This window comes from Carcharodon carcharias, chromosome 9 (assembly GCF_017639515.1).
Source record: "Carcharodon carcharias isolate sCarCar2 chromosome 9, sCarCar2.pri, whole genome shotgun sequence".
Classification (NCBI taxonomy): domain Eukaryota; kingdom Metazoa; phylum Chordata; class Chondrichthyes; order Lamniformes; family Lamnidae; genus Carcharodon; species Carcharodon carcharias.
The window spans coordinates 104,679,295-104,697,140 of record NC_054475.1 but is presented as its reverse complement, the minus strand read 5'-3'; the positions used below and the strand labels follow the sequence as shown (position 1 = coordinate 104,697,140).

Sequence of the window (17,846 nt, the reverse complement as noted above, 5' to 3'; positions counted from 1 at the left end):
GGGAGGCGTCACTAATTTTGAGGGCCGCATGTTTCCTCCCTTTGGCAACCATGTTTTTGCAGCAGCTTCCGATCCCTTAGAGAGAGCTAGCTTTGTGCAGGGGCGCCCTTTAAATGTGGTGCCACTTTATTGAAGACCTGATGGTGTGGCGGGCGAATCGGAGGCCATCCTGCCAGCGATCTGGTGTGTTTCCTGAGAATGCATTGATAATGAGGCAGGACATGCCAGGAATGGGACAATATGGTGCGATATCCTGCCATTGCGGCCAGTGGATAAAACGACTTCTTTCCCGCCTGCTACCATACTTTGTGAATGTTGCGAAAATCTAGGACAGTTCCGCCCGAAATTCCATATGAATTAACAGGCAAATTATACTTCAAATAAAAAGGTAAATTTCACTTTAATTGGTCAATACAATAAAAATATTTCTGACACAATCACAAGCACCTGTATCATTCCCCAGACACAATGTGGTACCACGTGCAGTTCCAATGTTCCCTAACTCGGCCTCTTGTATGTAGTCCTTCAGTTTCCCATTCAATCAATTCAGCCCTTGAGTCACATTCACCAGCAGCTGTATTCTATCCAAGGACCCTGGAGACGATTGTCACCCGAACAGCACGCACCTACAGAACTTCCTTAGCTAGGTTCACAACAGTCTTGCTGGCATAGATTCCCCAGAGACTCCTTTATATTCCCCCGTCAATTAACTCCATTAAACCATTTGGTCAGCTCAGGCAAAACTCAGCAGCAGTAAATTGTCCAATTCGCAATCCCGGCCCTAACCTAACCCCATCTTCAGCTTTCTCTCCTGTTTAACCATATTACACACGCACAGCTCTTTGTAAATGTACTTCTCTGTTCTCCCCTCTGCTGCAGTTCTCCTTTGTTTTGATACTCTCCTTTGTATCTGGCCACCTGACTTTTGCTCTTAACTTTCTTCCTGTTGGTACTGCTTCCTGGTCAAGTGTTGCCAAGTGTCGTGGACCAATATTAATTATTATCCAAGGAAATTACAATTAATCCTTTCCCAATTGATGTAATCTCTTAAAAGTCCCTTTCAAACATTCTTAAAAATAATTACAGATTCCACAGACATTTTAAAGAAATTACAAATTTTCCTTACTGTACTGCTTCCATGTCAAAGATCATCACACGGAAGGGCAACTTTTGTGCAGGTTGTCTGTGAGGGATGGATGTGAAATGAAAGAAGGTAAGAGTGAGCCTCAGTTTTGCTGTTCGGCTGGAGATGTGAAGAAGTGCCTGGAGAGAGAGGAACAGGTAGAGCTTCAAGGTGTGTTGGTCTGAGAAGTGCTTTGCAGGAGAATGCTGGGGAAGTCAGATTGTGGATGTTGGTGCCTGATTGTGGGATGCCACTCACCTTTCCTTCCCTGATGGAGTCATTGAATCTCCTTCAGGCTTTAATCCAACTCCTATGGTACTACACTCCTGCTGCTGACCTCCTAAGCTTCTTCCAATCATGCTGGCTTTTTTTCAGCCACTGGCCTCATCCTCCCATCTGCTGGCCTTCTCTACAGGCCCTTACAGCTTGCAGAATTATCTTCAGGGATGGCTCAAAGAACCAGGGTAGTCTTCCCATAGAAAGATTTATAGCACAGAAGGAGGCCAGTCAGCCCATTGTATCTGTGAGCTATCCAGCATAATCACACCTTCCAGCTCTTGACCCATAGCCCTGTGGGTTATGCCACCCCAAGTACATATTCAAGTGTTTTTTAAATGTGTTGAGGGTTTCTGCCTTTGCTACCCTTTCTGGCAGTGAGAATCTGATCCCACCATCCTATCAGTAAAAAGGTTTCTCCTCAATTCCCCTCTCATCCTTATATTAATTACTTTAAATCTGTACCCCCTGGTTATTGACCCTCTACTAACGAAAATAGATCCTTCTAATCCACTCAGTTCAGCACCTTCAAAATTTAATACAGTGTTTTCCCATGTTGAGACCCCATCATTGATGTTGCTGTCTGTTCTGACAGTTCTAGCATTCACCCATGCTGGCCCCTGCCAAGGTCCCTTTAAATCAAGAGCCTTCAACTGTCAGGTAGGGATTTCCATCATGCCCACTCTGGTTGGTCAGGAAACCCAAAAGAGGAATGTTAATAGCATGGCTGAGTTAAAAAGCCATGGCAAAGTCTGCTCACGAATGTTTGGGTTCCTGACCCGCTGCCTACCTCTCCTGCAGTGAGTGGGTCAAAAGCGAAAAATTCTGCCTATTATTGCAATACAAAGAAGTAGAAGGGTTTGTTTCCTTTTTGAAATATCTTCAATCTTTTGAACAAAATGTATGTGTATTTTCACAAATCTAAAATTGATCTGGTATACATATCATTACATACTACACAATATTTGCAGTTAGAAATTGAGCTACCAAGGGAGTCTTGTGATGCTATGGGTAGCATCTTGCCTCTGAGCCAGATTCACTGGGTTCGAGTCCAACCCAAAATTCGATAGCCAAGGAAGGCCATGTTTTAAGTGCTTAATTGTCCCATGGGCTGCCCAATGTCTCCCCTGCGACAGGTAAAATTGTGGCAGAGGTAGGGGCAGGCAGGTAGGCAGCAGGCACAGTGCCCATGGCCTATTATACCCCCCGCATCCACACGGGGTGGGAATTGGGGGCATAAAATCCAGCTCCATGAGTCTGGCCTGGGCTGAGTTTCAGATTTGGTACTATTGTGCAGAGAAACTTGTCTGACCTGTGGCCTGCCTCTCAGCAGCAAAGGAAAATAGTAGTATTCACAGGGCAGACTTCAGATAAGCAAGTGACAAGCACAGTTACAGGATTTTTTTCAGGAATCAGCCCTTGGAAAGACAGCTCTTTGCCAATCTAACAGAACAGACATGTTGCATGCTATCCCCTGCAAACAGATCGCTCTGGCCAAGCAACTGAAGAAGCATCCCCAAAGTATAACAACTCTCCACAGACAAAATAATACAGGCTAACACTTGCACACAACTAGAGAGTGTCACTTGGTATATCAAAGATGTATATAGTCAGGAGACCTCTCAGGAATGAAATACATTTCCTCTTTCCAACAGTTTGCATCTATATAGCAGTTTAATGTTAACCCCGCCCCCCCACCCCCAACAAAGTGCCTTGCAAAATAGATAGAGTGCCAGAAATAGAGATTAGAAGCGACTGAAACCTTGACCAAAAAGCATAAGGAAATATTTAAAGATGAAGAGAAAAGCAGTGTGTTTTAGGAAGGAAAATCCTTGAGGATGCCTGAGGTCACTGAAAACTTTGCCAGCAGTGGTGGGGTGAAGGGAGGGACAGACGTACATGAGTCAGAGGAATAGACAGTTCAAGCGGTGTTGCAAAAATAGGGTGGGGCCAAGCCATGGAGGAATTTCAAGACAATGATTTTGAATGTAATGCACTGGAGGACTGATGGTGCAGATAGAGGTGTATGGAACAGGAAGTGCGCAGAAGATTTTTCAATACACTTAAGTTTATGGAGCATGGATGATTGAGGGTCAACAATTACTTACATTCCTCAAGTCTGAAGGCAATGAAAGCATGTATAAAGGTTTTCATGGGAACATTGCTGGGTTAGAGAAAATGGTGGAAGTGAGCTGTCTTAGTGATGGATGGGTGTGTATGCTTTAAAGCTCAACTCAGATTATGGACTGTTTGGTTCAGCCTAGGAAAATTGTTGGGTTAGGGGCGAATGAAGTTTGTGGAAGACGCCATTGACAATGGCTTTGGCCTTCCTCATGCTCAGCTGAAAGGAGTTGTGACTTATCCAAGACATGGCAGTTGATGGTTTGGGGGTAGTTGTGGAATGGCGGAGTTGGGATGCAATTTTATAACCGATTACTTCCTCCAAGTATTCCCAAGGGAAATGTAGTAATATGCTCTCTACAAATGGAGAGAACCTAAACAAAATGCCTTTGTTTTCAAACAAGAATACAAAGCCTCAAGGCCAATAAATCACCAGGCATAAAAGATATTTATCCCAGAGTCCTGATAGAAAATAGAGTGGAGATTTATGTGGCAATGACCATTATGAAGGATTCAGTGAACACTGGGAGGTATCAATAGATTAAAAACAGGTCAATGTCATGCCCATATTCAAACTGTGTGGCTCAGAAAACTTCAGAAGCATTACTCTTTTATATTCTAAGTAGTTTAACAACTGCAGAAGGGAAAATTTGGGAATCTTTATCTAGGTGAAAAGAGAGTAATTAGATACAGCCCATGTGATTTCAGAAATGACAATTCTGATAGTTCTTTGAGGAGATGGCAACTAAGCTGTTCCTAATTTACATAAATGAAAAATGGGGCAGAATTTTCAGGTCGACGAGCGACCGCGATTGGTAGGCCCCAACTTTTGGCCAGGCACCGTGAAAAGCGCACTGAAAGGCTCAGCACTGCCAGGGTGAGGGCGGGGGAGGCGGGAGAGTGTTGAAGTCAGCGTGGGCCCTGGGGGAAAGCGGAAGGAAAGCTCCCTGAAGGCAACTGAAAATCAATAAAAACAGAATGTAAAATCAGGAAAAATGTCCATGCGTCAGGGTGAGACACCTCAACATACAGATGATGACAATTTTTTCAAAACATTTTAATCTTTTCTCTAATCAGTCACAGAAACCTCATTCCGCCCTTTGCACTCCTCAAAAGTGCAAAGGCCACTTGGCCGATTCGCCTGCCCACCAACGCATGAGGTTGGATGGTTAGTGAAAAATCGCCATCACTTGCCACTTTAATGGCCTTAATGGGCCTCTTACTTGTTGGTGGGATGTTGCCAACTCGCGCATGCGCCCGCTGACCGAGATATCGCGCAAGTGCGTGATGACGTCGGGACACTCGCCCAACATCACCGTGTGCTATTTCACACTCGAAGTGTCAGGCGCACGCCTGCACACCAAGCAGAAAACTCTACCCATGGTTACATTTGCAGATCATACCAAACTAGGTGAGATCATGAATTTGGAGGAGGCAGCTGAGGAGTTACAGAATGACTTGGGTAAAATAGTTGGTGGTCAGAATAATTACAGATGAAATTTAGTGCAGGCAAGTATTGTACTGAGGAAAAAAAAGTAGGTGACTCATGCACCACATGAAATATTCATTCTTGGGATATGATGCCACTAGCAAGGTCAACATTTACTGTCGAGTTGCTTTAAGTGGGCCATCTTTTCGAATCATTGTAGTCCATGCAGTACTTCCATTTTTGACTGAGTGATGAGCAAGGAACTGATATATGTTCAAGTACAAACATATAAACCTATGAATTAGGAGCATGAGTAGGCCATTCTTCCCATCAAGCCTGCTGTGCCATTTAATGAAATTTTTTTTATTCATTAGATGTGGCTGGCTAGGCAAGCATTTATTGCCCATCCCATGCCCTTGTTCAGAGGGCATTTAAGAGTCAACCACATTGCTGTGGGTCTGGAGTCACATGTAGGTCAGACCAGGTTTCTTGCCCTAAAGAACATTAGCGAACCAGATGAGGTTTAACAACAATGGTTTTATGGTCATCATTAGACTTTTAATTCCAGATTTTTATTGAACTCAAATTCCACCATCTGCTATGACAGGATTTGAACCCTGGTCCCTAGGGTATTACCCTAGGTCTCTGGATTACTAGTCCAGCAACAATACCACTATGCCATTTCTTCCCCTCTATGGCTAATCTCTTGTGGCCTCAACTCCACATTTCGTTCACCCCCCAATAACCTTTGACTCCTTTGTTAGTCAAGAATCTATCTACCTCTGCCTTAAACTTATGCATTGACCCTGCCTCTGCCGCTCTCTGGAGAAGAGAGCTCCAAAGGTTCACGCACATCAGAGAAAATAACTTCTTCTCATCTCCGTCTTAAATGGGAGACGCCTTATTTTTAAAGTGTGTCCCCTAGTTCTAGTCCCTCCCACATGGAGAAACATCCTCTCAGCATACATACTGTCAAGTCCCCTCAGTTCTTAAACTTTTCAATTAGCTCACCTCTCATTCTTCTAAACTCCAATAGATACAGGCCCAGCCTGTCCAACCTTTCCTCATAAGATTACCCCCCATCCCAGGTGTCAGTTGAGTGAACCTTCACTGAACTGCTTCTAACGCATTTATATCCTTTCTAAATAAGGAGACCAAAACTGTACACAGTGTTCTAGATGTGGTCTTTGTACAACTTTAGCAAAACATCCCTACTTTTACATTCCATTCCCCTTGCAATAAATGGGAACATTTCATTTCCCTTCCTAATCACTTGCTGTACCTAAATACTAACTTTTCCTGATTCGTGTACCAGGACACCCAGAACCAACTGCACCTCAGAGTCTGCAATCTCTCTCCATTTAAATAATATTTTGCTTTTCTATTTTTCTTCCAAAGTTGGCAAGTTCACATTTTCTTAGGTTATGCTCCACCTGCTAAATTTTTTGCCCACTCACTTAACTTATCTTCATCCCTTTGCAGACTCTTTATGTCCTCTTCACAACTTCCTTTCCTATCTATCTTTGTTCCGTCAGCAAATTTAGCAAACATACATTCAGTCCCTTCATCCAAGTCATTGATATAAACTGTAAATGGTTGAGGCCCCAGCACTTGTGCTGCTTGTGGCACTCCATTCGTCACATCTTGCCAACCTACAAAATACCCATTTATCCCTACTCTTGCTGGAGATGGTCATTGCCTGAGACGTGTGTGGTGCAAAAATTACTTGCCACTTATCAGCCTAAGCCTGAGTGTTGTCCAGTCTTGCTGCTTATGGGCACAGACTGCTTCAGTATCTGAGGAGTCACAAATAGTGCTGACCATTGTGTAATCATAAGTGAATATCCCCACTTGTGACATTATGGTGGAGGGAAGGCCATTGATGAAGCAGCTGAAGATGGTTGGGCCTAAGATACTATCCTGAGGAACTCCTGAAACAATATCCTGGACTTGGGATCTTTGGCCTCCAGCAACTACAAACATCTTTCTTTGTGATAGTTATGACTCCACCCAGTGGAGTTTTCCTCAATTCCTATTAACCCCAGTTTTGCTCGGGCTCCTTGATGCTACACTTGGTCAAATGTGGCCTTGATGTCAAGGCAGTCACACTCACCTCACCACCTGAGCACAGCTCTTTTTTGCCTATGTTTGGACCAAGGCTGTAATGAGGTCAGGAGCTGTGTGGCCCTGGCAAAACTCAAACTGAGCATTAGTGAGCAGCTTGTTTCTGAGTAAGTGCCGCTTAAGTAGCACCATCGACTATCCTTTCTATCACTTTGCTGATGAAAGAGAGTAGACTGATGGGGTGGAAATTGGCCAGGTTGGATTTGTCCTGCTTTTCGTGGACAAAGGACTCCAATAAATTAGCCAAACATGATTTCCCTTTCACAAAACCATGTTGACTCTGCTTGATAGAACTGAGATTTTCTGAGTGCTCACTATAACCTCCTTAATAATAGATTTCAGCAATTTCCCTATGACAGATGTTAAGCTAAGTGACCTGTACTTAACTACTTTCTGTCTCCTTCCTTCCTTGAATAGAGCAGACAAACTCACTATTTTCCAATCTGATTGGACCTTTCCAGAATCTAGGGGTAGGATTTTCCCATCGGCGAGCAGGAGGCAAGGCCCACTCGCTGACGCATAAAATGACACGTGGTGGCGTCGGGCAGAACTCCCGACATCACCGCGCCCCATTTAAATTTCAGATAGGTGGGGGCGCAGCAAAATCAGCTGTGCACCTGCTGACCTGTCAATGGCTAATTGAGGCGACTGACAGAGTCGTTGAAGTAATTAATGGACCTGCCCGTCCAACCTTAATGTTGGCGGGCAGGCCAGGAGCCCTGGAGGGCTTCAGAAAAAGCATGAAACCTCATCCACGGGCAGGATGAGATTTCATGTAGGTTTTAAAAAATTTAATTAAAATTTTTTTTAAAGTTATGGACATGTCCCAACTTATGTGACAGTGTCACATGATGGGACATGTCAGGGATTTTTTTTTCTATTTTTAATCATTTGTACGGTAGAGACAATCTCCCTGAGACAGCACTTAGCCTCGGGGAGATGAGTGTGCTCTTTTATGCACATGCATGAAAGAACACACTCTCAGGTTTAGGGATTCCCCCCGCCCGCACAGGGACCGCACAGCACTTCCATGTGGACGTCACGCTGGGCAGGCCTTAATTGGCCCACCCACATAAAATGATGGCATGCCCTCAATTGGGGGCGCCAACGAAGGCGCACCTGCACACGCCTGCACTTCGGGAAAATCCTTCCCCAGGGAATTTTGGAAAACTTCAACCAATGCATCTACTATCTCAATAACCTTTTAAGATCCTAGGATAAAGTCCAGCAGGCCCTGGTGACTTGTCAGCTTTTAGTTCTAAGAATTTTTTCAGAACCCTTTCCCAGGTGATTTTAGTTGTTTAAGTTCCTCCCTCCCTTTCCCCTTTTGATTCACAGTTTCCTCTGGGATGTTAATTGTATCCTCTACAGTGAAGTCAGATGCAAAATGTCTGTTCAGTTCATCTGCCATTTCTTTATTTTCTATTATTAATTCCCCAGATTCTCTCTCTAGAGGACCAGCGCTCACTTTACTTACTCTTTCCATTTTTAAAAACATGTAGAAACTCTTACTATCCATTTTTACATTTCTAGCTAGCTTTCTCTCGTACTCTAATTTCTCTCTCCTTATTAATCTTTTAGTCATTCTTTGCTGTTCTTTATGTTCTGTCCAATCTTCTGCCCTGCCATTAACCTTTGTGGACTTATACGCTTTTTGTTAATTTGATACTATCTTTAGCAAGCCACAAATGGTGTGTCCTTCCCTCAGAATCTTTCCCACTGGAAAGCAGATTGGTATGTGACTTGGAATGAAACTGGAACTGATCGAGAAACCTGACCAGCCAGTGAGGCTCACAATGTCATTATCATATTTGCATCAGGTTGCCTGCCAACCCACCTTTGTATAAAAACAAAAAAACTGCGGATGCTGGAAATCCAAAACAAAAACAGAATTACCTGGAAAAACTCAGCAGGTCCGGCAGCATCGGCGGAGAAGAAAAGAGTTGATGTTTCGAGTCCTCATGACCCTTCGACAGAACTTGAGTCCGAGTCCCCACCTTTGTATCTCAGTTAAAGACAGAGGTGGATGGGTTAGAGGTGGGTTTGGTTTGGGAATCTGATTTTTAAGGTTTTAACCACCCGCACTCCATCCAACCCAATCCCTTCCTTTCTTTGGTTAAAATTCCTCCTTTAGTGTCAGAGCTCTGCTTTATGAGAGAGGATGGGAAAGGCTTTTGCTTTTCAGCACAGAAACAAGTAACCTGTGAATTGCTACAAGTTTTTAATGATGCTAAGGGAATGGGGAAGGTAAATCTGAAATATTACCTTAACTTATGTGAGTAGGATGCGGCAGATTAAAATTGGTTACATTGAGGACTGGTATCAGGATATCCTTCCTCACTCACAGAAGTAATCAGTATGCGGAATAGACCTCCAGATGGAATTTTGTTTCCAGATGGAGACAAAAGCCCTGGAATCATTTATAAAACAATTAGATGCTGTAATGAAACCACTTTGGGATGTTGATGGATGAATTTACATGGGCTGAGTGACTTCTCTTATGCATAACTGTCTTGTGATCAGCCTAGGAGTAAATGAAGTGCTAGAGACAGGACAATGCATATCATTTTTGAATCAATAAAAGGAATCCTTCAGCACTAAAGATTACAGTCAGACTTCTTTTAGAAAAAAAGTCCAAAGAAGTGCTTAGTTTCCTGGTGAAAAAAATATAAAACAGCCAAATAACTTTAGTCCATACAGGTGTATCTCCCATGATGTCACCCATGTCCGTCACTGACCCATCCCATTTGCTGCTAAAACTCTCATCTGTGCCTTTGATACCTCTAGGCTTGACTATTTCTGTGTTCTCCAGGCCAGTCTCCGATCTTCCACCCTCCATTAACTTGAACACATTGAAAAATGAAAGTTGTTGTAATCATGGGCAGAATTTTTCCGTTGGCAAGCAGGGGGCAGGGGGGAGAACCCTCGACGTCATCTTTCCCACTTAAATATTCAGGAAGGCGGGTGGAGAGTGCGATCAGCTGTCTGCCCACCGACCTGTCAATGGCCAATTGAGGCCATTGACAAGATAATTAAGCCAATTAAAGGCCCTGCCCGTCCAACCTTAAGGTTGGCGGGCAGGCTAGGAGCCCCAGCGGGCTTCTGATAATACATGAAACCTCATCCACTGGCGGGATGAGGTTTCATGTCTGTTTTAAAAATGTGTAATGAAGTTTTTGGAATATTTATTAACATGTCCCATCTCATGTGACATTGTCACATGAAGGGGACATGTTAATAATTTTTTTATTTCTCTATTTTTGAAGTTTATAAAACTTTCAGCACTCTCCCTGAGACAGCACTTAGACCCAGGGAGATGTTCGCTCTTTCACACGCATGCACGAAAGAGCGCACTCTGACAGTTGAGGAATCCCTCCCCCCCCCACCCAGGAAGCGCATAGCACTTCCCATTGGGTGGCCCCCTGAGGGGGTCCTTAATTGGCCCGCCCACTTAAAATGGCGGCAGGGCCCGTTTCGGCGGCGGCGATCAGCTGCCCACCCGCCGCCGAGCCAGTGGGGCCCACCCGCCCATCAAGGGCAAAATTCTGCCCCTTGGTTCTGTTGGGTTTAATTGACATTACAATTTTACCATCCCAGAAAGGACTTATAAAAAGTGCAGCACACCCTGTGAATAGCAGTCTGCATTTTCCTTTTCTATTTTGTTTCTCTCTCCCTCCCCATATTTCTTCTTCCTGCCTTTTCACCTCTTTCTCCAAAATTTCTGTTCCCTCCTCTAATCCCGCCAGCTTTCTCTATTCCCTTCTCTTCTCACTCCTACTAGCTTTCTTGCCCCAAAGTCTTTTGTAACCTTTCAAAATGTGCATGCATGAAAACATGGCACTAGCAATTGCAACGAACCAGCAGTTTTCTAAGTACTCATCATTTTTATATTGTACAGTTGCCAAATAATTTATTAGCACATTAGACACTTTCCATGCATCAACTCTGATCCAAGTCATCTTGAGGTCACAATTGCAGACATCCTTGTATCACAGAAGTGGGTGAAATGTTGGTCTCGTGCTGATAGCATTGAGGATGACTCTGGGAATGCGGTCGTCATCCATTCGGTTCACATGACCCAGCCAACGGAGTCGCCGCTGGGAAGTCCTCGCTGCTGACCGGAGTACCTGGAGACAAGCAGTCAGAAGGTGCATGGAAAAAGCAGAGGACAAAAGAATGGCAAAAGAGAGACCAGCGGAAAGAAAAAACATTAGGGGACCTCGGGCCAACCCTGTTCATCTGTGTCAGCTGCAGAAGGGACTGCTACTCACAAGTCGGCCTCTACAGCCACAACAGACCATATTCAATCCAGAAATGACATTCACCCCAGGCATAGTCCACCATCTCCCTTGATGGACGCAAGCCTACAACCTACAGCATTAGGCACTTAGTACTGGCTCACTCCTGAGATGCAGATAGCAGATCTGAGAGTGCTGGGAAGTAGATCCAGAAGCAACGAAAAGCAGGGAATTGATACATGGCAGGAACAAACCAGAAGAGACTCTGCTGCAGGGAAAATGGGTGTAGTGATCAACAAATAGCAGTCATGGGCAATGAGAGGCCTACCATAATGAGTACTGGAAGTCTTGGGGGAGACAAGAAGGCAAGATCAGAGACATCCGTAATCCCACCTGAGGCAACAGGTGGTGCACGATGGCAAGGCTGGACAGGCAAGGATTGGAAGTGAACAGGAAGGAGTGACAGTGAGAAGTGAGGTGGCAAAGGCCAAAGGCCAACCACAACTGAAGAGAAAATATAAACTTTAAATACAGCTTGCCTAAAGGGAATGGTAAAAATAAACATAACCTTAAAATAAAATGAGCATGCAGGGAAGAACCGCCTCGTATCAGGAGAAAAGGACCTGGGAGATGGAGTTTGGAGCGACAACATGCAGCACCACATAGTTATGTTGAAGAATGTAAAATAAATATAATGTCCATTATACACAACTTATACATATATTACAGCTTAAAACTAATCCTCATATATGACAGAAAGCATGATATTCAAACTCAGCCTTCCTGCACGCGTATGACATGTTATAGATATACCCACACATAGACTGCATTCTGTCGTACTGATGTACATGCCTTGGGGTGAATGGGGAGTGGAACATTTGTAATTTAATGCCTGTCAAAGGTGTGCCACTACAGTCACTGCTGGTCTGTTGCAGAGGTTCATATTCCTCATCATCCTCTTCCTGGTCTGCCTTGCAGCAGCTCCTCTTTGTAGTTCATAGGCAGAACTTAATGAGGGCAGCAAGGGGCCCAACGCTGGCCACCAAAACTGGCACCCCTGTCAACCTGACCCCTGAGACCCCTGAGGGAATTAAGTCACCAATTAGCAGTGGAAATTATGCCACCTGGACTTCAGCTTGTCAGCAGATGTTTAATTACTGCACTTCCCCAGTGACCTGGAAATCCCACTTCCAAGGGCTGCCTGCCAATCAGAGGCCAGTGGCTGTCCTTTACCAGCAGTGCCACGAAGAGTGGTGGCTGCTGCCGTTACTACGCTGGGGACTTCACCAGGGATTCCTGGAGAAAAGTAAAAGAGGGCGGGGTGGGAGTCATGGGTGGGGTCGGGGAAGGGGGTTGGAGGAAAGGGCAAGGGGGGAACCCTCAGCAAATCCCCCCTTCCCAATGGCGAGTCCCTCAATGAAGCACTGAGTGTCTTCAAACAAGAGAAACCCTGTGCCCTCACTGGGTGAATTCTGGCGGCAGCAGGATGAGGCCCCTAAGTGGGGTCCTTAAACCTTAACAGACCAGCAAACAATTAAAGTATCCTACAAGTCAACTTGGAATTCTTCCAAATCAAACAATTGCAAAATCTCGAGTTTCCTCAAGATTTTAAAAATCCTTGAAATATTAGCATTAACCTTTGTACAAGCATACAAAATTGACAGGCAGGTAAAGATCAGCTGGTCCAGTACCACATAACCTGACCCAATTTGGGCAGATTTAAAAATCAAAGAGTTGGAGCAATGATTTTTCCATTTGGGTCAATGAAGTAAATGATATTATTCTCAGGCTCAAAGTTGCATGCCTTCTAAATGTTTGAGAAAAACAGCTCTTTTCATAAAAGAAGTGGGGATATTACCTGCACAAACAGAAAGAGGTGGAAAAAAATGGTGCTTTGCATTTCAGGAATGCCATACAACCGGAAATTTTGGATATGTCTCTTTAGTCTCTGCTCCACAACATTGTTGAACTTGATCACTTTGAGTTCCTTTGATATTGTTCTTAGCTAGTTCCAGAAGTTGCACAATACACTCTAGCACTCTCTTCCTTAAAAATTTGATTTTTATCAACAATATGACACCTCCTTTTCTGTTTTCCTTAAATGCTGCCTGCTCACCCTTCTATTTAATACCAGCTTTAAATGGTAGAAATGAATGTGATGTGGGTATGAATACATCCTGCATAAATATGCACATTCCTCATTAATTACTGCTTAACAAGCTGTTAACAAACCAAAACATTCATGTCAAGCCAGCGTGTTAGAGGTATTGACCCAGATCTTCCAGCCTCTGAGTTGTTGGAGACTAGACATACCCACTCTCCCCAGCCCCCACCCCCCACCCACCACCAAGATGCACTGTGGGATCCTTTGGAAATCCCAACAAACTGACTCCATGGGAATTGCCCAGAAACTTTGAACTTTCAATGGGCAATTCCCCTGCCTCCCAGGACCCCCCCGAGAAAATCTCCAACTCTGAGTTACAGTTGGAGACTTCACACAGTTCTGAAGTACTTACCAGGATAGTTACTCAGGAAATGTTAGACAGAAAAATCCTAGTCTAACTCCTGGGTAACAATGCAACTGAACATCCCAATCATTCAAACTAGCCCCTCCCAACCCTATATCAATTCCCCAACTATTCCCTCCCGGACCCCAACTCTCCTCAACCCAACCTGACCTGCCCTCACCATCCAACTCCCCTCCACCGCTCCCCCAGAATCCACCCCAACTCCCCTCATTGACCTCCCCAACTCCCCCCTCCCCCAACCCAATACCCTGACTCTCCTTCGACCTGACCTGACCTGATCTGACCTGACCTCACCACCCAACTACGCCCCCGACCCCTCAACACACCATAGCCCAACCTGACCCGACCTCTTCCCCGCTACCCACCTGCTACCTTATCCCCCTGCCACCCTATCCACTTGCCACCCTATCCACCTGCCTTCCTACCCACCTACAACCCTACCCACCTACCACTTGACTCACCTACCACACGACGCCCTTACTTGTCTCACCCGCCTGTCACCATAACCCCTTATCCACTTACTTCACCCACCTCAACCCCTTACCCATCTGCACATTCGCCCATTCACTTACCCATTCACCCAGACACTCATACACTAATATATTGAAAAGCTGTTTATATGTCCCAGCTTTTTAGTTTGTTCGTGCACATTTACCAGAATACAGCAGCTGGTGCCATAAAAAAAGGGCATGTCTTATCTTCCCCTGATGATCCAGTGCTGCAAAGAAGCAGTTCCATTGACAATGTGCACCGCATTACTGAACAAGCCAGGCAATAAATGCAGCGCTCGGCATGGCACAAAAAAGCGGGAGCGAAGTGTCAATCCATGGGGTGATTGTCGCTCCTCGGAAAACTGGGACCATTATTTACTCACAAGAACATGTATGGGACTGTGGGCAAAAATGAGCACCCATGCCATTAGTGCTAATGCACAAATTGATTACTCCTTAACACTTACTTCATATACTAGCTCTAATCCACAATGCAAAAAACACATAGAAGAGCTAAGAAGTGTTCATTTGTGATTGAAGAGTGGAGGATTCACTGGAGTGACAAGAAATAGCCTTGGCAAGAAACTAGATGGAGCTCTGCTAGAAGGGCAGGTTAATGGCAAGTGATGCTCTTTTCAATAACAGAAGTTATGAGCAGAGATAAAGTTGGCTTGAGATGCTTCAGACTGATCAAATTGCAGACAGTTTAATTTTCTCTCCATGCCATTTTTAGCACACTGAACTTCGTTGTATGCCTTTTTCATTCAGTGGCTAACCTGTTCCAAATTAAAATAAATCTAAAATAAATGTTTGATTTAATGGGCCAGACAGGAATACAGACAAATTAAAACTTCCCAATATGATGGGCAGAATTTAGACAACAGGCAGAAGAATGATGGGTGTGATTGAACTGCAATGTAATAACAGATCTAATAGAAGAAGAGTGAGGCTATTCAACCTTGTATCCCAGAATAACATCAGTCACTTCATTGGCACAAATAGAAATTCAGTACAAACATCTTTGATGTGTAATTCTGCCCAAGTACTATTCAGCCTGTCAGTTCAAAAACAACCTTAAAAACATGGCAGTTGCTATTGAAACAGAGTAGAAATATATATATATGAAATATAGTTATTCACATTAACAGAGAGCTATATATGAAGATGCTCACAGCTGGGGCAGTGAGTACGAAAGCTGTTCTTGTGACTGCCAATCTTTGTGTTTCTCTTTAATCATCTTCAATTTCTGAACCTACAACAATTTGAGAAACCTTCCAGATTCTTTAACCACTTCACTATTGCGCTGTGTGTATGTGGAGTGTCATGAATTGACATGTGGTTAAGTTGGGGATATTCTTAGCACAGGGGGATTATGTAAAAAAATCTATGAACATTGCAAATAAAAAATAAAAATAGAAAATGTAGGAAATATGCAGCTGGCACATAAAATATTAATCTGCCTTTTTTTTCTTTCCACTGCTGATGAATCTCTTGTGCATTTCCAAGATACCCTCTTCTTGTAACTATTTGTGCAACAATATAGGGTCGGAGCCAATTCATTTTTATTAGGACTTGCTTTAAATTTGAAAATTAAATTGAGGATGCTCCTTTAAATATCACATTTTAAATGGCTCAGTTTCCTTTCCAATTATATTTTTCTACAAGATAGCCTGGTCCAAATTAGGTATGTGTGTAGGAAGAAAAAAATAATCCTGAATTCAAAATCTCATTAAAATTTCAAGCTCAGACAGACTGCAGAATGAGAATTTACTATGTTGAAATGCCATGTCAGTGCAGGGTTTTTATGGTAAACTGGCTTATTCCAGTTGTAAAAGTAATTTACATGCAAATGAGAGAGAATGAGGATCAGAGGGAACATATGGAACAATGTTTCAGGAGTATGTACATTTTCTGTTTTTATTCATGAATTTTCATCAGCTTCTAAAGTTTCCTATAATGTTTCAGCCAGCAGCCACTGTTTGACCCTTGATCCATACAAAAGAAGGTTTCTCTGGGCCCATGTTAATACCTGTATAGTGATCAGTATCTAGGAAATAGTGGTATCATGCATTGATCCATTACTGATTTGGCTGCAAGAGTGCATTTTGCTGAGACTTACAATTACAAGTAATTTTAACATGTAAATGATGACATTTAAAGAAATTGTTCCTCCTGTGGCCCTGTGTTCACTTGCACTGCCCACTATGGAATTGAAATGGGGATAATTTTGACCTTTGGGGGATTGGGTGAAATGGGTGGTTTTGGACCGGCTTCCTGTTACATGCCTCTCCTGACTATCAGATGAGGGCTATAATGGGTGGCCGATCTGATTCATCTGCTGTCAACATACTATCAACAGAAGTTTAAAATTAATCCCATATTGTTTAAACCTTTACTGTTTGCTGAGATAGATAGTCTTGGCCATGGTGCTGGGAGTTGTGCTAGTGTTGGCCAGTGTATCCTTGGGCTTTGGAGGGATGAAATATCAATGGTGAATATTGTGTTTCTCATTGCTGCCTAATGATTCCTGCTCGAAGGTGGGTGCCAGGTGAGGACAGGATAGGGCTTTGTTGGTGCTTCTTGTGGCAAACTAGCTGACTGATAAACACTGTTTACATTCACATGTGAAAAAAAAACCAGGGTGAGACACGATTGGGTGACCTATATATGGACCAATGCTGTAGAGTGAGTCAGCACTTGCAGGACAGTGGGAGAAACGTGAAGGAGTGGGGTATCTTTTATTTATTTTCCGGCACTGACATCCCTTATGTTAATGAACATAACTCACAAAATATATATCATTATGTTTGTAACCTGACATCAGCTATTGGCCTTTAATTATTGTTCCACTCACTCATGAGAGATTTTCAATTCATACAATCGCTTCACAATTCATCACAAGTGAATCAAAATCGTGGCCCAAAAATCAATCCTCTTGCTTTATTTTTCTGAGATATTAAACAAACTTTAAAAAGTGTTGTACTTTCTTTATCCTTTCAGTCATCAGGGCCAGACTACATGCTGGGATCACCCTAAGATGACCGAACTGTACCAGTCACTTGGTAAGATTTCCAATACAATCTTGTCCTCTGAGGCATGTTTTTATTACAGATGTTCACAGCAGCACTTTGGCATTCTGTGAGTCAGTTATTAGTTAGAAACCTCCTTGAAATATGAATAGCAAGAAAAAGTAAAACTCACTCAAGTTATTGACGTCGACTGTTGCAGCATGACTTTTCACATCCATTTCGCTCTCTCACTACCCCATCAGTGGAATTATAATATTTAATCAGTCACTACTTATTAACATTTAGTTAATCTTTGAGCAGCGTAATATAATTTCATCTCAAAAGGGCGAATGATGTGAGGTAATAGATATCTTATTCTTTTCCACTTTTTCCTAACAGCTGCTCTGAATAACATCAAATTCTCAGCTTACAGAACTGCCATGAAGCTGAGGCGTGTACAGAAGGCTCTTCGCTGTAAGTATATCTGGTTCATTTCAAGGCCTTGGCT

General features: G+C 43.4%; 1 protein-coding gene across 1 annotated transcript in view; it reads left to right on the top strand.

Moving 5' to 3' along the window:
• The window catches only part of drp2 (dystrophin related protein 2), a 57,721-nt gene that overhangs the window by 26,322 nt on the left and 13,553 nt on the right, over positions 1 to 17,846 (top strand). Inside the window, exons 9-10 of the mRNA XM_041195711.1 lie at positions 17,331 to 17,392; positions 17,738 to 17,812. Coding sequence (XP_041051645.1) covers positions 17,331 to 17,392; positions 17,738 to 17,812 — 137 coding nt within the window. The remainder of the gene's footprint in view (positions 1 to 17,330; positions 17,393 to 17,737; positions 17,813 to 17,846) is intronic.